This window comes from Myotis myotis, unplaced genomic scaffold, assembly GCF_014108235.1.
Source record: "Myotis myotis isolate mMyoMyo1 unplaced genomic scaffold, mMyoMyo1.p scaffold_m19_p_11, whole genome shotgun sequence".
Classification (NCBI taxonomy): Eukaryota; Metazoa; Chordata; class Mammalia; order Chiroptera; family Vespertilionidae; genus Myotis; species Myotis myotis.
This window is the reverse complement of record NW_023416315.1, coordinates 39,503,250-39,528,127: the sequence shown is the minus strand read 5'-3', so window position 1 is coordinate 39,528,127 and position 24,878 is coordinate 39,503,250. Positions and strand designations below refer to the sequence as shown.

Below are 24,878 nucleotides of genomic sequence, written 5' to 3'. Positions count from 1 at the left end.
ATCTCTTCAGCCTTAGAAGTCTAATAAAGTATAAATAACCTGGTGTTTTTCGTTACCCTGGCCAAAGAAATGTTGTCAGATCTGAAGTGGCAAAGCCAGGTTGTATGTTTCATTTGTTCTTAAACATAATGCCAAAGATATTGATTTAAGAAGAATTTGTACTGTACTTTAGAAACTGTGGGTTTTTCCATGTTACCTTCAGCCAGAGAATTTCGGGTTAAAGCAAGAAACAAACAAAAAAAACCCAATCAGACTCTGATTTTAAAAGCTGTATAACTTTATTTCCAAAATGTCAAGTCATGCAGACGGTAGAGCAGACGGTAGAGCAGAAAAGCTCACTCATAGAAGCACAAATTTTACTTGTACTCTTAAAAACTTCTTTCTGCACCAAATGATTCCAAACTCAGTTCCTCATATCTTAGCCAATCAAAGAGGCCTCTTTAAGCTCATGAAACATAAGGTTTTAATTTACAAGGGATCATCTATATTTCTTTCCCAGGGCCTCACAGAAGGACTATATTTTAAATCCAATACAAATGCCTGTATGTTTTGCAAAAGGTTTCCCAGATAATATATACTATTTCCATTTGCATAACAACAACAGAAGTAATTAAAGCAGAGTCATGAGATAGTTCTTTACCTCTAGTCTTTTTGAGGCACTGAGGGTTAAGTAATAGCTTTAGCAAAAATCTTCTCTAGTTAACCTTTGAATTACAAGAAAAATTTGGATAATTATTACCCTACCTTGTTGAGGATAATTTAGTGATGGTGGTGATATTTTTTCCTTTCATATTTCTATTTTTTAAATGTGTTTTCTGAGATCTGTGTATAAGTAATCCTGATTCATATTAAGACCTAGTGAACATACCCATCCATATTAAATCTTTGACTCTTTTCATGTTTAATATGTAAATTCTAACAAATTATAGCTGACTCTCAAAAGATAAGTTAGTTTAGGATCTTGATATGAATCAGCCAGAAGTGCGTGTGAGATAAAAGTCAAGATAATCAAACTTACAATCTCTTTTGATAAGTTGTTTTAAGGAAAGCAATATGTATTTTTAAAAGATGTATGTAAATGAATCCAAGAACTCATCAATGTCAAGAACAGATTTGTGTAACAATGAAGTAAGAAAAGACATTAGGTTTTACAACTGTAGCAAAGAATACAGATGCTTTGGAAGATAAGAATTGGCTAATGTAGAAATTCCTGGGTTGGAAATTCAAGAAGAAATGAGGTAGAGATCTATGCTGAAAGCTCAGGCAGAGTTACTAGTACACCTAAAGCACCTCCATAATAGACTCCTAGGGAGGGAATAGCATAGTCCAAGCATTCTCTCTCACTATCACCTCCCTAATCCACTAGGAAAGAGAAGAGTTAGAAACTCAAAGCAGAGTAGATCAAGTTCTCACTTTTCATTCCAAACACACAAAAGTGATACAGAAGTGAGAGTCCAACCTTATAAAGTTTACTTTCAAGATGTTAGGTTTAATCCAGCAATTCTCAAACTGTATTCCATACTGCATGAGTGTCAAGCAAAATATTTAGTGTGTGTGTGTGTGTGTGTGTGTGTGTGTGCGCGCGCGCGTGCTTTTCAAGTGCATAGGTATATTTCAAATGCAGGAAATACGTAAGATAACGTTTAAAAAGGTTCTTTACCTTACCACTTCTCAGAGATTTTATTAAGCTCACATGAGTCTCCAATAAGGACAAAGAGTATGGCCTTTTCCCAAACTTATTTGAACAAATTTATTTCACAGAACACCTTTAGGGAACCTATGGCATTTCACAAAATACAATTTGGAAAATGCTAGTCTAACTCGTCAGTCCCAAGCATTGACACTCCTACCATCTCTATCCAAGTGTAGAAAACTGTGTTAAATACCGAGGAACTGCCACGACTTACACCCCAAAACCAAATTTTCTCCTATAATTTTCAGGAATGGACATGTTCACCCAATGGAAGTCCATGGATTTTGGTCAGGCACAAAGCATACCCTGGCACTTACTGGCTATAGGACCTCGTACAAACAACTTAACTGCTTTGGTCCTTGGTGTATGGGATGATGCTCCAACCTACTGAGCCACCCGGCCAGGGCCAGGAACACTTTAAAACAAATATATATTTTATGCATTTACTGAACTTATGAATATTTGAGGAACAAATATATATATATATATATTATAGCTGGAGCAGTGTCATTTTGTTTTAACAGGTAAAGATATGACTACACATTCTTTAGAGACACCAACATGCATGGTGATGAAATTCACAGTGTCCTGTTAATGTGTAGTTCAAGTAACGTTGCCAAACTCAAGGTGTTTGCCACCTGAGGTGTTCTATTAAAGGATGAGAAGCGGTTGTAGTTAGGTAGTTTTATTTACTTGCAGCAAGTAAACAGGGAATTCACATCCAAAGCTGTCTCTCTGAAGGGGGTTCTCAAGTTTTTCCCTCTAAATATATACTATTTAGTCAATTACATTTCGATTCCTTCTTTGCAGTTACTACACTTACCTGGTGGGGTTCTGGTGGAGCTCATCCAGTTACAGCTGCGTCTGCAAAATACTGTGCTATATTTTAGCATTTAGCAAGAACAGCATTCAGTAAGAACTGCCCAGACCTTGAAACCCAGGTCCTAGCTAACAAGGACACCCATCTTAAGTAGTGACCTTCATGTGTGGACTAATCTTCACGCTTTTTGGTGACAGTGTGCCCCTGGCTCCCTCTCTCACAGTCATCTTATAGCCATCCCTTGCTGATGTGGGGGAGACGTGGCCTTTAGTAGCTCCCTATTGTCTGTCTGTATAATTAAGCCCAAACTTTTTTAGCATGGACTAAAACTTTCTCCTGACTTCCCCAAAATATGTCAGCCACTCTTATTCCCCTCCCCCTAAACACACACACACACACACACACACACACACACACACACACACATACACACATACACACACACACACACACACACACACTCATCCCACCCTTTGAGCAATTTAAGCATTTCTGAGCTCCTCCTGTCTTTTGCACCTTCCACTCACCTCTCCATCAGAACCCTCCCTACCCTTTCCACAGCCTGGCTGCTTCCCACCTGCTCCTTCAGCTTGAGATGGGCCCTCAAATAACATCTACAGGTCTGTGTCCCCATAGTACTCTGCCCTTGTGTAAGGCTGGGCCACCTCTTGTTGACCTCTGTACTCTTCTACTTAACAGTGCTTACAGCATAATAGGTGCTTGGTTAGAACTACTTAGACAAATAAATGGATAAGCAAAAGCCAGAAAATAATGGTAGAAAAGTATCCCGAGAGAGCCTAATCATAGGCCAACAATCCTAGGTAGGATTAATAATACAATGGCACTTGATTGATAAAACTGAGTCATGTAGTCAAACCACTTGGGTGGGGGGGGACCAAAAAACCTTACACAGAAAACAAGAATGTAAGTCAGCTGAGATGGATTGTGTTGTTTGAAATGAGGAAGGGGATATGCCGTCTGCTTTTAGCTTTCAGACTTGTTTTTTTTTGTTTGTTTGTTTGTTTTCCAAACTGGCATCCCCAGCTCTGCAGCCCAGCCTCTGGCACCTAACTGGCCCGGGCCTAACACTCCCAGAAGTTCCCTCAAGAGCCATGGGCGGCCTGGGCTTTGGGAGGCTCCCAGTAGCTCTCCAGGGCCCAGGCTGGCCGCCAGCCCAGCTCGGAGCCACCTCTGGGATCCCGGGCTGCGAGGAAGCTGGGGGCCAGGGGGCGGGGGTTCTCAACTTTTCTCTCTCTGCATATTTAATGGTAGTTTCCCTTTGCTTCTGTTTCTGACTTGATTAAAGAGGAGAAAAGGGAGTTTGACTACAAGAATAGTAGCAGGCGGCGCATCTGGCTTGAATTTTAAAATTCCATCCAAGTTTTTGCTGTTGTTGTTGTTTTTGTGTGTGTGCTGTTTGTTTGTTTTCATTTTTACAGCGATCCGAGAACTGCTCCCTGGGGGATCCAAAGCCCGCCCAGCCCAGCCCGAGAGCTCCAGGGTTTATTAGGGTAACATTTACACAAAAACTCGACAGACATAAACTCAAAGGAAGCCGTGCGCTCCTTAAGTCAAAGGCATCTGTTCTGAGCGCCTCGCTCGGTTTGCCGTTTGTCACCAGCGTTAAGAGCAGGATTTTAAAAACATGAAAATGGATAAATGAAAAGAAAAGCTAAGTCCCGCGGTCCGCCAACTCCTATTCATTATCTCCAGCAGCATATGGGACCATTCTCCTACTTGTCCTCTCCCTTTCTTCCTTAAAAGTAAAAGCAACCGAGCCTGTCCCGCTTCACAGCAAACCCACTCTTTGTGCCTGAGCGGTGCCTCTGCCACTACTACTTCCTCCGCCTCCCGCCTCCCGCCTCCCGCCTCCCCCTCCTCCCGCGCGCCGCCGACTTTCACTGGGGGAAGAAGGCGGCGGGCGCCCTTTGCGCCGGGAAGCCGGAGCCACGATTGGGCGACGGTCCCTGAGCCTCCAGGTCCGTGTCGGTTTCAAGGCTCCTCCCTCCTGGTGAAAGACAGACTGCGGGGCGCCTGGAAACCGGTCCGAGGGCGCGCGAGGGAGAGGAGAGCTAGCGAGTTGAGGGATTGACACAAATGGTCAGGCGGCGGCGGCGGAGAAGGAGGCGGAGGCGCTGGGGGGAGCCGAGGCCGCTGGGCTGCCGAGAGTTGCGCGCTCTACCCGGCCGCGGCCACTAGCGCGGCGCCGCCAGCCGGGAGCCAGCCAGCCGAGGGCCAGGAAGGCGGGACGCGACCCCGGCGCGCCCGAGCCACCCGGGCTCTCCCCGCCGCCCGCGCTTCATGAATCGCAAGTTTCCGCGGCGGCTGCGGGGCGCAGAGCGGGAGACGGGGGAGCGGGCCGAGCGCGGCTCGGGCTCGACGGAGGGCACCGGCGCGGAGGAGATCTCCCCGGCCGCAGGGGGAGCCGCCGCCCGCCGCGCCAGCACCCACCCCAGCCGAGCGGCGCCAAGAAAGGAGCTGAAAAAGTATGGCTGAGGAGGAGGCGCCTAAGAAGTCCCGGGCCGCCGGCGGCGGGAGCTGGGAACTTTGTGCCGGGGCGCTCCCGGCGGGGCCGGTGGCAGAGGGGAGCTGGGACTCTGGCCACCGCCGCCGCCCCCCAGCTGGCTCCGGGCGCTTGGCGCGCTGGCTACTGCTGCTGCTTTGGCTGCTGGAAGCTCCGCTGCTGCTTGGGGTCCGGGCGCAGGCGGCGGGCCAGGGGCCCGGGCCAGGTCAGCAGCCCCCGCCGCCGCCGCCTCAGCAGCAACAGAGCGGGCAGCAATACAACGGCGAGCGGGGCATCTCCATCCCGGACCACGGCTACTGCCAGCCCATCTCCATCCCGCTGTGCACGGACATCGCGTACAACCAGACCATTATGCCCAACCTGCTGGGCCACACGAACCAGGAGGACGCGGGCCTCGAGGTGCACCAGTTCTACCCGCTGGTGAAGGTGCAGTGCTCGGCCGAGCTCAAGTTCTTCTTGTGCTCCATGTACGCGCCGGTGTGCACGGTGCTGGAGCAGGCGCTGCCGCCCTGCCGCTCCCTCTGCGAGCGCGCGCGCCAGGGCTGCGAGGCGCTCATGAACAAGTTCGGCTTCCAGTGGCCGGACACGCTCAAGTGCGAGAAGTTCCCGGTGCACGGCGCGGGCGAGCTGTGCGTGGGCCAGAACACCTCGGACAAGGGCACGCCGACGCCCTCGCTGCTGCCCGAGTTCTGGACCAGCAACCCCCAGCACGGCGGTGGGGGGCACCGCGGCGGCTACCCGGGGGGCTCCGGCGCGTCGGAGCGCGGCAAGTTCTCCTGCCCGCGCGCCCTCAAGGTGCCTTCCTACCTCAACTACCACTTCCTGGGGGAGAAGGACTGCGGCGCGCCCTGCGAGCCGACCAAGGTGTACGGGCTCATGTACTTCGGGCCCGAGGAGCTGCGCTTCTCGCGCACCTGGATCGGCATCTGGTCGGTGCTGTGCTGCGCCTCCACGCTCTTCACGGTGCTCACGTACCTGGTGGACATGAGGCGCTTCAGCTACCCCGAGCGGCCCATCATCTTCCTGTCGGGCTGCTACACGGCCGTGGCCGTGGCCTACATCGCCGGCTTCCTGCTGGAGGACCGGGTGGTGTGTAACGACAAGTTCTCCGAGGACGGGGCGCGCACCGTGGCGCAGGGCACCAAGAAAGAGGGCTGCACCATCCTCTTCATGATGCTCTACTTCTTCAGCATGGCCAGCTCCATCTGGTGGGTGATCCTGTCGCTCACCTGGTTCCTGGCGGCCGGCATGAAGTGGGGCCACGAAGCCATCGAGGCCAACTCGCAATATTTTCACCTGGCCGCCTGGGCCGTGCCGGCCATCAAGACCATCACCATCCTGGCGCTGGGCCAGGTGGATGGCGACGTGCTGAGCGGGGTGTGCTTCGTGGGGCTCAACAATGTGGACGCGCTGCGGGGCTTCGTGCTGGCGCCTCTCTTCGTGTACCTGTTCATCGGCACGTCCTTTCTGCTGGCCGGCTTCGTGTCGCTCTTCCGCATTCGCACCATCATGAAGCACGATGGCACCAAGACCGAGAAACTGGAGAAGCTCATGGTGCGCATCGGCGTCTTCAGTGTGCTTTACACGGTGCCGGCCACCATCGTCATCGCCTGCTACTTCTACGAGCAGGCCTTCCGGGACCAGTGGGAGCGCAGCTGGGTGGCCCAGAGCTGCAAGAGCTACGCCATCCCCTGCCCCCATCTCCAGGCCGGCGGAGGCCCCCCGCCATACCCGCCCATGAGCCCTGACTTCACAGTCTTCATGATTAAGTATCTTATGACGCTGATCGTGGGCATCACGTCAGGCTTCTGGATCTGGTCTGGCAAGACCCTTAACTCCTGGAGGAAGTTTTACACGAGACTCACCAACAGCAAACAGGGGGAGACCACCGTCTGAGACCTGGGGGCTCGCTCAGCCCGTTCCCAGCCCTCGGCCCGGGCCCAGCTACCTTTCCAAAACCTTTCCCCATGGAATCCTGGCCAACCCTGGCTGCTCTATGCTTCCTCACTTGACTAGACACTTTCGCAGGCTTCTTTTTAACACCATAGCTCCTGCAAAAGCTTCCGTCCCTGGGGGCAAAGGAACTCCAGGGCCCAACTGCCTGAGGGGGGATGGACCGACCTCTCCCCCTGGTACCTGGACTGTACGCTTTTATGATTGTAAATAGCCTGTGTAAGATTTTTGTAAGTATATTTGTATTTAAGTGACGACTGATCACGCGATTTCTTTTCCTTTTCTTTTCTTTCCTTTTTTTTCTTTGTTTGTTTCAATTTGAATTACTTAGGGCGGTTTAACCATTGAAGCTTTTCCTTCTTGCCCTTTTCGGAGTACTACAGAGATAAAAACAGCGCACCCGCCGGGTGCTCCCGCTAGTTCGCGCGCGCCCCTCCTGCCGCCCTGCCGCCGGGTGGGTGGGGTGCATCTTGGGCTGCAGGTCCGGGTCACTTTCCACCCCCTTGTTCTGCTCCCTCCCTTCCTCTCCTTGCTTGAGTTTGGAGATCTTAAGGTACTGAACTTCTTAAAGCTTTCAAGTCTTCCCTTGTCGGGGCCAGATTTCCAAGGTCTGCCCCTTTGACTCCCGGAAGCTGAATTTTTCACTGTTAAGAACCTTTCCCCTAGCTTCAAGGAGGCCCACGTCTGTGGTTGCCGGCAGTCCCAGACTTCCTCTGCATCGGCCTCCAACGCCCAGACACTCCCTCCTTCCACCTAAGTCGGTTAGAGGGTGAGTGGGATAACCAATGCCAAACTTTTTAAAGTCTAATTTTTGGTGGATGAGCTCATTTCATTCTCTAGTGTCTAAAACCTGGTATGAGTTTGGCCAGCGTCATGGAAAGATGTGGTTACTGAGATTTGGGAAGAGGCATGAGGCTCTGCGTGGGTTGGGAGGGACTGAAGATGGGGGTTATAAAATGTTCATTCTAATTGTATACTGATGCCTGGCAACCTGCCTGTAGGACTGAGACAGTCCCGGTTTAGATTTTAGCGTTCTGTGAAATGGAAATGTTGAGGTCACCTGGAAAGCTTTGTCGAGGAATTGATCTTTGCTTTCCTTAACAGGACTGCAGGACATAAACTGAATATGAAAACTTGAAGGAGATTTCAGTGTAATGGACTTACTCAAAATGAAGTGCTACTTTCTGATTTTTTAACAAATAATAATTAGACATATATCAGAAACTTTAAAATGTAAAAGTTGTACTTTGGACATATTATGATTCTTATTCAGCAACACATTCTGAGGGAGGAACCATCCACATCATTAATGACAACCTGGTAAGAGTCCCAGAGGTAAAGGAGGTGGAATAATTGATGGGATTAGCTCCTGAAATTAACAAAATATGGGCATGCATGCTAAAGGGAAACTGTGCAGGTCTGCTGCATTAAATCCTGTATGCTCCTTTTTGGATTTACAGAAATGTATCAAATGTAAATCTTTCAAAGCCATTTAAAATATTCACTTTAGTTCTCTGTGGAAAAGATGAGACAAGCAATCCTCCTGATTGTATTGTAAACTTTAAGAGTTTATCAAAATGCCGGTACTTAGGACCTAAATTTATGTCTGTCATACCCTAAAATGACAATGGTGTTTGAATTTGGTATGCATTTATTCTGTTCACTATCACAAAATCATCTATATTTATAGAGGAATAGAAGTTTATATATATATATATATATTATACCATATTTTTAATTTCGCAAATAAAAAAATCAAAGTTTTGTACAAAATTATATGGTTTTTGTGCCTGAAAATAATAGCGTTGAAACTGTCTAAACTACAAACTATCTTTACATTTTATAGTGTCTCATGGCCAGTCCCACAGTATATAAATTCAGGAATTCAATGAAAAAGCCTATCTTTAAACCTTCATACCCATCCTTCCAAAGACTTATCATACTTGCATTGTGATTGACATTGTGAAGAAAAGATCTGCTTGCAGGACAGTAACAATATAAAAGAGAAGTTTGAACATTATTTCTTTACTCAAAGAAAATTATTAAAAAGAGAACTCTAATTTTAATATTAAACCTTTTTTTTGTTTCCAGGGGTAAGTTTACATGATTTTTTATAATATGGAGGTTTATTTTTAAATCATCAGCCATCACCTTCATCACAGTTTTTATGAGGTATTGTCTTATATTTTCCATAATCTTGTATATTCCAAAACCGTAAACAGGTATTCAATAAATGGTTAACTGACCGTGTTTATAAGCATTTTAAACAGCAGTTGGTTGTATAAGGTTGTTTTGTTGTTTGCTTCTGAAGACTCCATTTTTATATTGTTTAAGGAACCTTCTTCAGAGGCATTATCTAGTTGGTATAGTCTTAGAATTTATATACATGCATATATGTAGAATATATATATGTACATATCTATTTACACATACACATACACATACATACATACATATATATATGTATAAAATAGAGATGCAAAGTTTACTTACACATTTTACAATGTGGAAATAAGGTTATGAGAAAGAAAATGCCAGATGGGAAACCTTAAATACCTTTGAAATACCAGTCTCATTCCTTTACAGATTAAAAATATCTTTATTAAATTTTCCATGAAAACAAGTGGTGTGATAAAATGACAAGGGGCTAAAATGAAGATCACTGATACAATAGAGTTACTGTCATGGTTATAAGGCTATTGTCTTATGTCATCATTATTTCAAGGTAAACGAAAAAGTTCAATCTAATTGAAAATATAGCATTCTGTTTTAAGTTCCAAGATGATATTTTATGTTCTTTTTTCTTTGTTACATTAATATAGTAAAATCTGAAAAGGTCTTATTGTATAAACACAAAAAATAGCAATTCTTATACCAAATCAAAATATGTCTCTTCACAAGATAATTCAATCAGATAATTTCTGGGGGAAAAAAAGTAAGATTATTTTTCTCTATCTAAGGAATAAATATAAAGCATTCATATTGTGGGTGTCCTTAAAATAATGTAACTACAAATTTGATGCAGAAAGGTTTTACAATGCTGGATTTAAATAGCTTTTAAAGACATTTTTAAGATGGCACCAAGCTTTTTGTTTAGAAAATAACTTATTTTAAATTATGTAGAATATAGAAAACCAGTATATTATTTTGTTTCTTCCAATACTGGTGGCAAAATAAGACTTGCCTCCAAAATTGTAAAGCTACTGGGAATTTGGTACCACTGACTTGCTGTTTCCATGATAAACCCTATTTTCAGATGGTTTGGTTTGCCTATCAATGGGAATCAATTTTTCCCCTCACCGTGTGCTTGATTCAGCTTTTATACATAGTATGAAGGCATTCTGGTGCTCTATTTTTTAAAAGGCATTTTTAACTTGAACTTTGTGGGGGCAGAAAGTCATATTTTTAATCTCAAAGGCAGCAAGTGTCAAACATATGCAAAACAGCTGGACCAGATATTTCAGTTTGTCTGGGGTAGTCATTTGTCAGCCTGAGTTTACAGATTTGGTCCTTTTGTCTCCAGTGACCACTGAAGCCTTCCTGTAGTTACATCATTTCTGAAGTCCAGTATTTAACTAGGAAAGGAGACCACAGTGAAGAGTTGGTGGCCAATTAAGAAAAAAAAAAATATGCCTAAACCATAAACCATTTCAGGACCTGGATGGTTTCCAATCACTTTCCCTGATATCACGTTTCAATCTTGGTACACTTTTGTTTTTTTAAAAGATGCCATATTTTCAGTGTGTGTATTTGGGTTCAACTTCAGCTCCTCTAGCTTTTATTGCTTTCTAATCCATCTATTGGCTGTAGGCCACATTTTATGTAATGCACATGCAGTTAATTGAAACCAGTGGTATGACACTGGGTATCTCTGACATTTCTGATTATAATATTCTGTGTAACTGGGGCCTGAGAGATAAGAATCAAGATGTGCTCATTACCTATGTATTAGGGTGGACACTAGTCATATAGTTATTGAATACTTCACAGAATATACTAATTTCAAAATCTTGCAAGATTAACCTGCAGTAGCCAAAATTAGATATGGACTGTGTAAGAACTCTGCAGTTACATTATTAGAAAGAAATTGCAACACTACCTGAAATTCAAAGCTTTTATCTTAAGGCCCTTACATTTGAAATGAGGGTCTTACAAGGGAAGTGCCAAACAAGGTAAAGTTGGTGACTCCTAAGATTTACATCTATATTTTGAACTATTGGCAGATACCAATAGAATTTGAAAAACAGTACTTGAGCTTCAATCATGACTCAGAATTCCCTTAAACTTTTGGGGCTTAACTATTTCTGTTCACCTTGGTCATACCTTTTGACAATGGATATGTTAAGTATAGTGACAAAGGGGAGCTTATTTGAAACCTGGTGATTAAAAAGCAAATAGAGTCAAGACTAATTTTATTCAGTTTTATGACTTGTGGTGACAAGTGTCTCTATTCTGTTATAAAATCAAGTTCCTGTTCAAATGAAATAACACTTCCTTTGGTTACAAGTTGATTTGGGACCCTAATAACAGGTCAAATCAAAGAAATCTTTCTCCTGCAGTAGATAGGCTCAAGTATAGCTATAAGTATATCCTATAATGAACATGTAATAAATATTCTGAAGGTTATCATTAGTTTTATAAGTTGAGAAGATTCTTAAATTGCTTGAAAAAATAAGATAACATTTTCCAATAGAGATTTCTCTAAATCATTTTATATTAAGATGGTGATATTTTAAAGAGGCATATTTGGGGGTGATAAAATTAAGTAACATTACATTTTCTAAAGGGATCATTAATACACTAGTTGACTGGCATATTTGTATAACTCATAATTCTAAAAGCAAAGTTGCACACTGATTTATTCCTTTACATTGAGTTTAATTGTAAAGCATTGATTTGCACATTTTACACATGCATTCTATTTTTTAAATAAAATTTACTTCCTTGAAGATAATTTTTAATTTTCAAAATGTCTAATATGCATATTTCATATAAAGAAGATCTCAAGAAATTTCATTCATAGCATTGACTTTCAAAACATGCTCATAGGAATAGAGTTATTAACATAAAGTGGAAGCACTATTGCTGCTTTGGGGGAGTTCTCTGTGGCCTGGGTTTCTTTTCTTTTGAAAAACCAAATGTCTTCTAATTTGTGGGTATCTCCATGTTTCAGATCTCAATACCTGTTTGAATTAAATTTTCTGGGGAATAATTGCAGAATCCCCCCATAGACAAAGTGTGGCCTTTATTTCCTTTCAAGTTGGCAGTGTGTCCTTGCTTCAGTGAAAGGCTCTGAGACAGATTGTTCTCTTGCTCTTGGAAATGCTCATCTTCCCAAATGTAGCAGCAAATACATGGAAGTCATACAGGCTAGTTAAATGCATGTTCCAAATGCCAAGTGCCACTTGATTGTTATGAGGATTTTTTCTTTAAAGGTAGATTTTGAGACTATTCTTGACCTTGTATTTCAAACTCTTGGAAAATACTTTTTAAAAGTTAACTTCAGTAAATGTTCTGTCAAAAACTCAACTCAGATAGAGGGACCCACTCTCCACTTTTGCCCAGGGCCTAGGGGTTTCTTGGGATGTGGGACTTGTAGTAGTAAAACCAGGAAAATCCCGGGCAAACTGGGATGGTGGGTTATCCCTATTCCATGGGTTAAATTGTGCTCCCAAGATAGAGCAAAAGCTTCTGGTTGGTGATTGGTCTAGCATTAAAAATATTCCACTGTAGTATTAGTCTTTTTTATTACCAGATGAAAAGCCAATGAAACCAACCCTTTGTAACTGATCTTCACAGTCAGGACCAATCAACAGAAGCTGAGTGGAACATGAAGGTACGCAGGAACAAACCACATTGATATCTTGGCCATTCTGCCTTGAGCCTTCTGCCTCTTGAAGAAATAGGGTCTAGATACAGGAATCTGTACTTCATTACTCATGAAATCAGGTTAAGGTATTTTTATAAAAGACTCAAAAGTATCCCTTTGTAATGCATAGAGTTGGGATTTTGCTTGCTTTATTTTTTAATTGATGTTTCAGTTTATCAAATTGTGAGAAACTGTTAGGTTTTTGCATATGTTTATATTTATTTCCCTGAATAATAATGCAATTCACTAAAATGAGATTACAAACTCAAGCAGGGATTACTCCAAATAGCTATTTATCAGCAGATACTTTTTCTCAGAGATGAGTAGGCTTAGCACCCATACTTTCCCCAAAATGAAAAGTTCTATCTACAGGAAAGAAAAAAGAAGTAGATAAGTTTAGACTTCTACGATAATTGTTGAATATAGTAGGTGGGCCAAGCACTCCATAGCCTTCACATTTCTATCTGTATGAAACTCTTCAGTCAGAATTTTCCACCCTTTCTATGCTAAGTTCATCCTTCTTGTCATTCTTCTTACCTGTCCATTCCTGTCATTTTTCTTATGTATCCATTCCTGCCATCCTTCTCGGAAATGCATATAAAATTTCACTGCCTTTGTTGTAGAAACAAAACACTGTGTTTGCTGTCTTTTAGTTAAACTCAATGTAAAGGAATCAAAAAGATGTGCAGGTAATGTAATTATTTCAGGAGGTACCTATACATTAGATTCTAGAGCTGTGATTCTCATTTGGCGATATTTAACACATTTTTGACTGACATGCCTGGGGGGTGGGGTTACCATGGCCATTTAGTGAGTAGAGTCCAGGGAAGCTACAATGCAAAGGACAGCCCCTGAAAATAAAGAATGATCTGATCTAAAGTGCCAAAGTTGAAAAACCCTGCTCTAGAGGAACACTTAAAATTGTGAAAAATACATTTTTAAAATCACAAAATATATTAACTTTATTAAATAGAATTGAGGAAAAATATGAATTTATGGTGCCTACAGCATGGGCTTTATTTTTGACCTGCAAATTTCATTTTAAATTGACGAATAGCCTGATGATATTACATAGCTGTCAATAGCTTTGTCTTCTTGGGCTGCTATAACAATATATCATAGGCTGGGAAGTTTAAACAACAGACATTTATTTCTCATATTTCGGAGACCTGGGAAGTTCAAGATCAAGTTGTCAGCAGACATGGTTTCTAATCCTGCTTCTTGGCTTATAGACAGCCACCTTGTTATGGTTTGCTTCCATGAGGGTAGAGAAAGAGAGAGAGAGATTTCTCTTAGAGTAAAGATGCTAATTCCATCATGAGAGTCTAATAGTTATGACTGAATCTAAGCCTCATTATTCCCCCAAGGCCCCACCTCTAAATTCCATCACATTGTGAGTTAGGACTTCAACATAGGAAGCAAACATTCAGCCCATAACTGTCAATAATATAAACCTGCTTTTATTATTTAAATGTAGACAGGGATGTAAATGAAATCATTTCAGTGGAAATAAATCTGTAAATGGCATTAAACAAATTTATTGAAAATTTTCTTAAAGTGTCTGTTAGTATAATGCTGTTATAGTTCATATTCCATATGTTCATTTTCTTTTACACATTTCCCTGCAGCACCGGGGGTGTTATTGTTATGGTGCTGAGGAAGAACTCTGGCCGGGGAGCCAGGAAACCTGGATTCCAGTATTGACCTGGGAAATCAGGTTAAGGTACTTTGGGGGAATCTGACCCACAGGATTTCATGAGTCAAAGGAAGACCCTAATGAAATTATAGATGAGAAAGCCCTTTTATAAACAGTGAAGCTCTGTACAAATGTGAGGGGTTTTCATTATCATTCACATTGAGCTAATGGAGGAGATGGAAACATCTCAAAGTCTCCTTCTCAGCTCTAACCACCCCACTTCCCCCAACTTTTAGAAAAGGATGTTCTAGTCACTAAAGGGACCCAAGGTGACTGGGGGCCTTTCTGCAGTTTTCCTGGCCCCAGCCTCTGTCTTTGTCTCTACACTTGGGTTGTCTTGAGCACACCTAGGATTTTCCTAGTTTTTATGAGACTCCTGTTAAATGTAATAAATCCTTCTGCAGGGCAGCTACCGCACCCTTTAAGAGAGATCGGTCCTGGTTAGAAGACAGAAGGCCCTTGTTAAAGAGGGCTGATTTGGGGCAAGAATTCTGCTACAGGAGAGTTTTAGGGTCAGAGGGATAGGAGGACTAAGAAGATGTTCTAGATCCAAATGTGGCAAATTCATAGGCAGACACTCTGGATTGAGAGCTCTCACAGAGTGACGCAGCTCTCCCAGGAGCTGTGTTTGTCCATTTTGCTCATTGATGAGTTGGGGTAGATGAGAGAAGAAGCTAGGGCATGTGTCATTTGGCATTGGGGGGTGGAGGGAGAAGGTGCGGGGGGGGGGACAGATAAAGAAGAAAGGGGTATAATGAAAACCAAAGTCAACTATTCTTTCCTGGGACTAGTCCTTGTGGAGGTGAGTAGAGTAGTTGAACGGAAATATCTCTTGAATAGGGCTATAACCCTGGACTGGAAATATCACCTTCTTTCCTCATTCTCCTTTAAAAAAATAATAATCAATTTAAGATAATAGGGAACTGGCAACAGAGAAGTTGAATGTCATCTTGGAAAGAATGTTGGACTTATAAGACCTGCCTTGAATCGCAACTAGCTCTTAGCCTCAAAATCCATTTACTTAAAATAGTAATAATAACAATGTTTTACTAAATTGACTGTTGGGAGGATCAAAGAAATAAAGTATATAATGGTATTTTTAGCACTAGAGAGTTTTCTACAAATTTTAGTGCTCCTCTCCTCCCTGTATATTTCTTTCTCTCTTCCTCTTCTACCAATTCTTTACCACCCCTCCTGTCTTATCTCTCATAATTTCCTCTCCCTTCTCTTCCTTCTTCTACTCGCCATTATGAATGATGGAAATTGAAAAGGTATCATGCAAACTAATGCCATATTTTTCATGAGTCTGATTTTTCAGGCTAAGCATATTTTACAAGACTTATTCAGATAAAAGGTTAAGTTAATGGGCAGCCTTAATGTTAAATGACACAAATAATGTTCTGTATGCTAACTAGTGATATTACTTTTAAAGTGTAAGTGCATTTCTATGCAGTCATGCCCATTTTGGCTACACCATTTCAAATTCAATTTCTTTCCAGCTGCTAACAATTCTGACCTAATTGGTAAGTTATACACTTGGGTAACATGGCAACAGCCCTTTGAGGCCATTCCAAATCATGACCAGGAAGAGAATCATAATTTCTTTTTTAGAAACGTGCTCCTCACTGCAATGATAACTAATGGAAGAATTGAAGGAGTCCTTTGTTTGTCCTTGTTGACTATATTGCCAAAGGGAGTTTATTCAATAGCATTATGTAAATGTTCCTTTGGTACTAGTGAAACATACTGAATATATTTTAATGCATGAAGCAAGATTGAGGGCTTATATCAAAGCAGCTGATTGGCCATTTTATTATTTTATTATATAGAAAGAATAGCTAGCCATTTGGTGCCTTGGTCACCCCCATGGTCTAATGTATTGATTTTCTATTGCTGTTGTAATAAATTACCACAAACCTGAAAAACACAAATTTATTGTCTTACTGGCCTATAGTGGGAAGTCTAAGATTGGTTTCATTGGGCTACAATCAAGTGTTGTATGGCTGTGTTCCTTTCTGAAGGATCTGGGAGAGAATCCATTTCCCTGCCTTTTCCAGCTTCTAGAAGTTGCCCCCTAGGTCATGGCACCCTTCCCCCATGTTTAAAGCCAGCAGTCCTGGGTCAAGTCTGATTCTCTCCCCAGGGAATGGTCCCTGGTTTTAAGACCGAATATGATTAGATCCATACAGATTAAGGGTCCAAGGTTTAGAGGCCATCTTTGGAGGACCAGTATTCTAACTGCCACATCTCTGTTTAGCTGTTGGAAATAGCTAGAAGAGTTTTCTTTTTAGAAGTATTCCCATGACATTCTCATTCTTTACAATTCCATATTTTATAAACTGGCTTCCTAAATTACTTCTGTTCTCCATTTCATTCTCTCAAAGTATGTTTCTATCAATGGTCAGTTCTCATTGATGTCCCCTCTCCCTTCCCCCCTTTTCTGCTTAGCAGTTTATAAATCAGTTCTAGTCCTCTAATTCTACTGGATTTCTGTATATTCTAGATGTCATCTTTCTTCCTTGCTACATATCCTCTTGGGTGCTACCCTTTTTGTTGCCTTATGTGTGATTTCAATACATATCCCTCTAGATACATGTTTTGTGTCTGCCCCAGAAATAGGTCAGAAAAGATGGTGATTGACTAATGTCAACCCTCTTCTCCCAAGTGAACACATATAATCCCACTATTTTTATTTTACTACAGGTGATATAACTGCATGATTTTCATCAGAAACATATCTGTCAAGTTACTGTATTTTTGCCTTTGGTGATGGGCTGGATGTGAGAGATAGTGGACACAATTCATCTCATCTCTATTAATTGTACCTGTGTTTCTGGCTAAGATGGTATATTAATTCTTCATGAAGTTACCATCATGGTCATAGAGAAAAACTTTTTTCTCGTGATCTTCAATTTCATGTTTTGTCGGAAAAAAATTTTTTTGATTGCCTGAGTTTGCGTTTTATGTAAATTCAGGTAACGAATATGTGTGCCCTAGTTTAAAATGTTATGTTGACATTTTTGGAGAAGAAAATTCTCTAGCATTACAAATGCATCCCTGAAAATGTTCTCTAAAATGTAATTTTTAGTCTACACTAGAAACCAACAGCAAGATTTTTTTCTATCTAGACCATTCTGTCTAAAATTATATTTTCCCTTCCATATATGTATAAATCTGTCTGAAAAATTTACTCCTTTTTCAGCAACTATTCAAGAAGGATTTCAGAATTTCAAAGCTATTTCCAAATATGCATTATTTGTAAGCATCTTAATTTGGAGGGATTACACAGAAATACAGCACTATTTTTAGAGCTCAGTAATTCATTAACATATACAAAGTACTTAATACTACTATCATTTATCTTCTTTTAAGATTTTACATCATTTATACTTCCTATAACTTTTTTTCCCAAGTAGGGATAATTCAGCAACAGACCAGAGGTCACTTGAATGCATTAAAGGTTCTATAAGTAAGAAGCTAAGCTTTAATAATATAGAGCTTCATTAGAGCCCAGTGAGTTAATGTATGAGGTGTAGGGTGTGTTTGAAGGTCTCCGATGGGGGGAATTATAATGAAAACTCTTTCAATGCTAACTAAAATAAAACCAGATGATCCTCAAAATATACATTATTTATATGTGGCAAAGGGTTCCTAGGAATTCTTAAAATTGATTGTGCATAAGAATCACTCAAGGAACTTATTAAATATGAGGATCTCTGACCTCATTTCCAGAGATGCAGATTTTGTGAGCTGGGGAAAGATTCAGGAACTTCCCTTCTGATGAATCTGATGCTTGAGGTTCTTGAGATAGTCTCTGAAACCCTGGGTTAGGACAAGTTAAAGAAATGGAGAAAGGACTGATAGGAAGAGAAATGGCTTAGAGAAGGAACACCCTAACAGACCCAAGTGGGGGCAGCGTGATCTTGGATGAAACTGGTGACAAGATACCCAAGAGTCGAAGTGAGGGCAGGATCCTCTGCTCCACCAGCCTGTCCTCTAGGTTTTGAGAGGGACAACTGATGTTTCTCAAGTTTGTGTGAAGTGTAGCAAACACAACTTCAAGACAGGCCCCTCGCCCTTTCTCCCACCTGCAAGCCTCCTCTTATAAAGACTTGTGCAAACTTCACTGAACTCAGGGCCTGAAAACTACAATAACTAGCTCTTTAGAACTCATTTCTATAGAAAACAGACTTGTCCTGCCTGCGTTGTCTTTATCCCTGAAGATTTAAACCAGGAACAGCCTGGTGTGCTCAACAGGCCTCTCTCCAAGGCCATTGCGTGGTCTGCCCAGAGTTATCCCTTAGAAGACTTTCAGAGTAAAATCAGTTCACCGATCACTGGGTAAGGAAGGGGAAAGATATGATTCCCTCTTGCTTAGATGCAACTCCTGACAGAGATGCAGAGAAGGGGGACAGTGCAGCAAGTGAAGGCCTGATGGGCAGGTAGAAGAGGGTCTTCAAAAGGCTCCTGTCTCCCCGGGGTGGGTCTGTTTGCCTTCAGTGGGGCAGCCATTGGCCGAAGCTGAGCACGGAGGCTTCTCGCTCAGGCAGCTCAGCTTCCCATCCTTTCTGATTGTGTTTGTTTAGGTTTTTCATGCAGCTGACTTCTTAGAAGGCCCCTCCTTCCCAGGGAATTCACTAATCAAGGTGATACTCTATTTCCATAAACAAAGCCTATGAAAGAGCAGCTCATTCATGAACTAAGAAATGTGATGTTTCCACGGTGGAACCCGAGTGCTTCAAAGCACCATTGTTGTTGTTCACATCAATTAATCCAGGTTACGGGAAATGTGAGTAAAACAGGACTAACATACATCCCAGCTGACTTTACAAGATAAAAACAAAACAAACCTAAGACATCTAAACTCATGTTGTCTTAAGCATGTTAAGAACTTGCTTCGTAGGAGAGAATAATCACAGTACAAAGGAGAGGACTGTCACATCTTCTTAGAATGAAGTAATTTTATTCCATAGAACTTAACGGAGCTTGGAAACTTTCAGGCAGCCTCTCCCTTGGTGCTGGGAATATGCTGGGAAGAAATACCTCCTCCAGGTAGAGTGAACGCCATGCGAGTCCCTAGCTAGGGAATATGGAGACTATTAGACTATTTTATTATTAGAATATTTTTATGATCTAAGTAAAGACAGATATTGAATTTTAAAACAAAACATTTATTAGATCTAATTAATTACTGATAGTTTTAATACTTCATTCAAAGGACACACAGCTCATGACTAAAAAGAAAAAGGATATAGTCATTTGGCAGTTATTCCTTCTGAATTTGATAAGGTTTTAAAAGAAAGTTACAACAGAATGTACCTGAATTAAGTGAGATGGTTGAAATGATAATCAATAAAATCCTTTGTAGGAAAATGAAATTGATCTATCTCCCACACATTCCGCTTGCCCCAAGTAAACTTCCTTTAAAAAGAAAAAAAAAGATATAATTCACATACCATAAAAGTCACTCTTTTAAGTAGTGTAAAGTTCTGTGGTTTTTGAAATTTCACAAAGTTATACAACCTCACCACTACCTAATTCCAGAATATTTTATCAAATATATTGGGGTTGGAAAAGAAACCAACCCCAACCCATTAGCAGACATTCCTTATTCTTTCCTCCCCCTAGTCCCCTGGCAAATACTAATCTATTTTCTGTCAATACAGACTTGCTCATTCTGGGTACTTCATATAAATGAAATCATACATGTGGCTTTTGGATCTGGTTATCACCTAGCATGATTTCTAAGTTCATTCACTTCACTTCTTCTGGCTGAATAATATTCCACTGTATGGATTTACTACATTTTGCTTATCTGTTCCTCAACTTGAGTTGTTTCCATTTTGTATTATTATGAATAATGCTGTTATGTACATTTGTGTACAAGTGTTTGTGTGAAAATATGTTTTCACTTAAGAGTCGTTCTAGGTCATATGGCAACTCTATGTTTAATTTTTTGAGGAGCTACTAAGCTACTAAGCAGTTTTCCAAAGTGGTCTCACCTTTTTTCATCCCCACCAACAATGTATGAGGGTTCTGATTTCTTCACATCCTCTTTAACACTGTTATTCTTTTTTTTCTTTTAGACATTTCCATGAGTGTGAAATGGTGTCTTACTGTGGTTTTGATTTGCACTTTGCTTTTTTCAATATTTTGAAATTAATTCAATGCTGACAAAAGGAAGTGCCCTGGTCAGAGTGTTCAGTGGTTAGAGCACCGCCCCACAGACTGAAGGGTCTTAGGTTTGATTCTGGTCAAGGGCATGTACCTGGGTTATAGGTTCCATCCCAGGTCTGGGTCAGGGCACCTGCTGCAGGCAACTAATTGATGTGTCTCTCTCACATCAATGTTTCTTTCTTTCTCCCTCTCTCTTGTCAGAGGGGTGGGGTTTGAGAGCTGGGTGTGAAGGGTAAAGGGATTAAGGAAAGATAAAAAGGAAGACCCATGGACACAGACAACAGTATGGAGGTAGAAGAGGGTAAAGGGGGAATAAATCATGATGGAAAGAGACTAGACTTAGGGTGGTAAACACAATACACAGATGGCATAGAATTGTATGCCTGAGACCTGCATTATTTTATTAACCTATGTCACCCCAATACATTCAATAAAAAATAAAAGTGACTTCCAGAATTAAAAAAAAAATTCTCAGATTTTAACCCATCTGCTATGGAAACCAGGTTTCCCTCAGCTTCCACTTTCCGATCACACTGGAAGCCTTTATTTGCATTCCTGATCAATGTAATCTTGTTTTCTGCAGAAAAAGATAATTTTCTCTTGCCAGACTCAAATGATCAACTTCAGGTTTAATTCTGTCACAGGTCATAGCTGCTCTGTGGACCAATTTGATGTCATCTGTGTATCAGGGATAAGGTGAAATATGTGCACTTGCCTTTTTAGTGTAATTTTGTACTTTGTGCCACGGGTAGGAAATATCCAGTACGTTTAATTATTTATTGGGAAATTTTGGTTGTTCTTCTGATTTAAGACTCTAAAACATCACATTTCTCTTCCTCTCCACCTCCCACCAAAGTTTTACATAGTTGTGGAAAAATATGCCATCATTTAATATATGTGTCCTCTGCTGATATGTCTCCCTGACCTCCACAGACCCAGGTATGTGTCCCTACTGTGCACGCTCGTAGCCCCTGCACATTTATTATCGTAGAACTTGCCACCTTTCAAGTAATCATTTGAATAATTGCTTCTTCTTTACTAGTCTACCATCTCTGTTTTACTCAACATCTCAACAGCTTAGCACGTTGCCTGACTAAAATTTTGAGTCAAATCTACTGTAGGTCAAATACATAATATGTATAAATACTATATTCTTTCATGTGGTTCCACCACTGGGTCAGTAACTAAAAAGAGGGGCTATGCTGTCTCAAAATAGCAAGACATTCTCTGAGAGGCTGTTAAGGCAGTCAGCAAATCCAATGATTTCTCTGATACACCATTTCAGGTTTATTATAAACTGATCAAATAAGAATGTATATTCAGTAACATTAAAAACCTCCTAAAATATGGAATCTAACATTTTATCCATACACAAAACATTAACCTGGAATTTAATGATTTCAAGGCTTACTTTTATTGGTTGCCCTACGTAACTCTAGGCTGCAATACTGAGTGGACTGGGCACTATTCAAGGGGTTTTGTTCCCGAAGTAGTAAAAAATTCTTATACGAAGCCACTCACACTCCAAGGGAGGTCCTTCAGCAGGAAGTCTAAGGAAAGTGTGGTGATGAGAACTCAGTATAATTTGGTTTTTAAAACTTCCACTCTGTAAGATATCCCCGTGATATAAATATTCCTAATTAGCACAGAATTTCTGTGCTTTCGCACAAAGCACTGCGGTGCCATTTAAGGCTGCTTCAAATTATCTTAACTTGTCCCATTTGGCAAGCTAAGCCAGGGCCTGAAGAAACGGAGAGCTGCAGTCTGCAGGAGTGCGGGCGGGCTGCGGGAGCTCCCTCCAGATCTGAGAGAGCCTTTCTGTTGACCTTACACCGAATTCTTATGTTTGAATATATCATCAGGATGCAATAGCCAGCTTCTGGCTCACTGACGAGAGAAACTTCTGGAACATCAAGGCAGAAAAGTGTACCAAGTGGAAAACTACCAAAACTAAAGTTTTTCAAATATGAGTCTCTTCTGAACATACATTCACATAAGCAGCCCTGATAAAAAGTAGGTTTTCTGTTAGCAGATGCCGAAGAGAAAAAATATTGCTCATGCTTGCTCTCTTCCTTTTTAGCTAGCTACTGGCTGCCATGAAAAAGAAAACATTTCTATACTTCCTGAACCCACCCAATATTTTCTGATGTCTTGACACCTATATTTATGCTCTGCCCCAAAGTGCATGATATGAAGGATTTATTATAAACCCTGAGCTTTATTTTCTGAATCAGAACAGCAGTCATCATGGATTCATATGCTCCTGACTGAGTCTGGGCTACGACATGGTCCTGTTCTCTAGAAATTTACAATGGAAAAGATGTCATTCGACAAGAGAGATATTTCCCTCATACTTTCTTCTACCACCATAGAAAATTATAAAATGAAGAATAAGAATTAAGAACATAAACAAACATTACACTAATTAAAAACCCACAGGATTTGGAAAACTGTCAAGAAAATTTGGAAGAGGGAAGAAAACAAATTAGGCAAAAGGTAAAGAAAACTGGAACTGCCCAACTGGTGTGGCTCAGTGGTTGAGTGTTGACCCATAAACCAGAAGGTCACCAGTTTGATTCTGGTCAGGGCACATGCCCAGGTTAGGGGCTTGATCCCCAGTAGGGGGCGTGCAGGAGGCAGCCGATCAATGATTGTCATCATTGATGTTTTTCTCTCTCTCCCTCTCCTTTTCCCTCTCAGTTCATATATATATATGAACTAAGGATATCAATAGATTAAGAAATGACTGCATATGGCAAATAAGATCACACTATGATTAAAAAATGCCTGAATAACTAGAACACCAGCAAAATTTGTTTTAATGAGAACCAAGGCACCTCCTGGAAACAACTCACCTTAAGATTTAAGTCAATTCCCCCCAAGTTGGATTAGTGACGAAGCATCCAGAGTGAGATTTTACAACTACTGTCCTTGGATGGATCCCATGAAATTGTACCTAAAGCCTACCAAGAAGGCAGCCTGCAAATGGACACTAAAAGTGCTGTTTTCATTAAAATCTGTAAAAGACTGGAGTAGCACACTTCCCCACTGCACTGACAAAGCACACCACGAACAGGTGCCCTACTGCATTAGAGAGTTCACGGTGACTTGTGGAGCTGAGAAGGTTGGCTCATTGGCAGCTGCGGCAATGTGAGTGCACCTGGTTCACTTCTGAGAGCTATCACATTACCCCACCATCAGTGCAGGTGGACCAACTGGCTTCAACTGTAAAGGGAAGTGGCCCAGTGCCAGTGTAGGCAGCGGAGAGGTTGCAGGAGTGTCGCCATGGATGCTGCAAGCTTCAGAAGTGCCGGGAGCCGGTCCATCCTTGCTGTTTCAAGGGACCTGGCATATATGGCATATTGTTCTTAATATGTTTGCTCACCTTCTTGGCACTATGTGTTTTAACCAAGGTCTCCTCTCTGAGAAAGGTTGTTTTCCCAGGTAGGGATTTTCCCCTGAAGTTAGGGAGGAAATAAAACCTCTTAACTAAGTGCCAGGCGGGTAATTAATCACTTTAACTACGAACAATCGTGCTTAAGCTACATAATCTTTACTCCCTGGAATGAAGATAAGAAACGCCCTAACCTTTGTAATAGAGATTGATAGGATTGAATCAACTGGTATAAATACAGATGCAACAAGACAGCAAGACACAGAATTTAGAACACAGAACTTAGAACACAGAACTTAGAATACAGAGCTTGGAACACAGAAGGAAGAAGACAGAACCTACACAGAACTAGAGACAGAAGAACTTCGCTGGAGAGAACATGGCAAAAGATCCTGGACTGAACCTGACTACAGAAATTGGCAAGAGAACCTGACTAGAACCTGGTGACTGAACCTGGCTGGAGAACCTAGCAAGACAACATGGACAAAGAACCTGGCTGGAGATCCTAACCAGAACCTCACTGGAGACCTTGACCAGAACTTGGCTGGAGATCCTGGCTAGAGATCCTGGCTAGGCTGCTGATCAACTGAACGCTGTCTCCGTGTCCTTCCTTCTTCGCCGACTCCGTCTACACCTTTGGGGACCCCTGGACCTGCTGGGGTTGGACCCCGGCACAGAAGCCTATCTCAGGAGGAGGGAAGTGGTGGGCATCAGACCATAGCTGAGAGGACCATGTTCTTGAGCCCATGAGA

General features: G+C 41.8%; 1 protein-coding gene across 3 annotated transcripts; it reads left to right on the top strand.

The window, feature by feature from the left end:
* Positions 1-4,410: 4,410 nt before the first annotated feature.
* Positions 4,411-15,230, top strand: FZD1 (frizzled class receptor 1). Of its 3 annotated transcripts, none has more exons than XM_036328250.1 (2): positions 4,411-7,220; positions 14,488-15,230. In XM_036328250.1, exon 1 carries the CDS (start codon positions 5,002-5,004, stop codon positions 6,931-6,933), a length of 1,932 nt encoding a protein of 643 aa, XP_036184143.1. In that variant the 5' UTR covers positions 4,411-5,001; the 3' UTR covers positions 6,934-7,220; positions 14,488-15,230. The 3 variants fall into 3 exon arrangements, with proteins under 3 accessions (XP_036184143.1, XP_036184142.1, XP_036184141.1); XM_036328249.1 differs by lacking the exon at positions 14,488-15,230 and adding an exon at positions 8,837-9,236; XM_036328248.1 differs by lacking the exon at positions 14,488-15,230 and adding an exon at positions 8,095-9,236.
* The last annotated feature ends 9,648 nt before the right edge of the window (positions 15,231-24,878 follow it).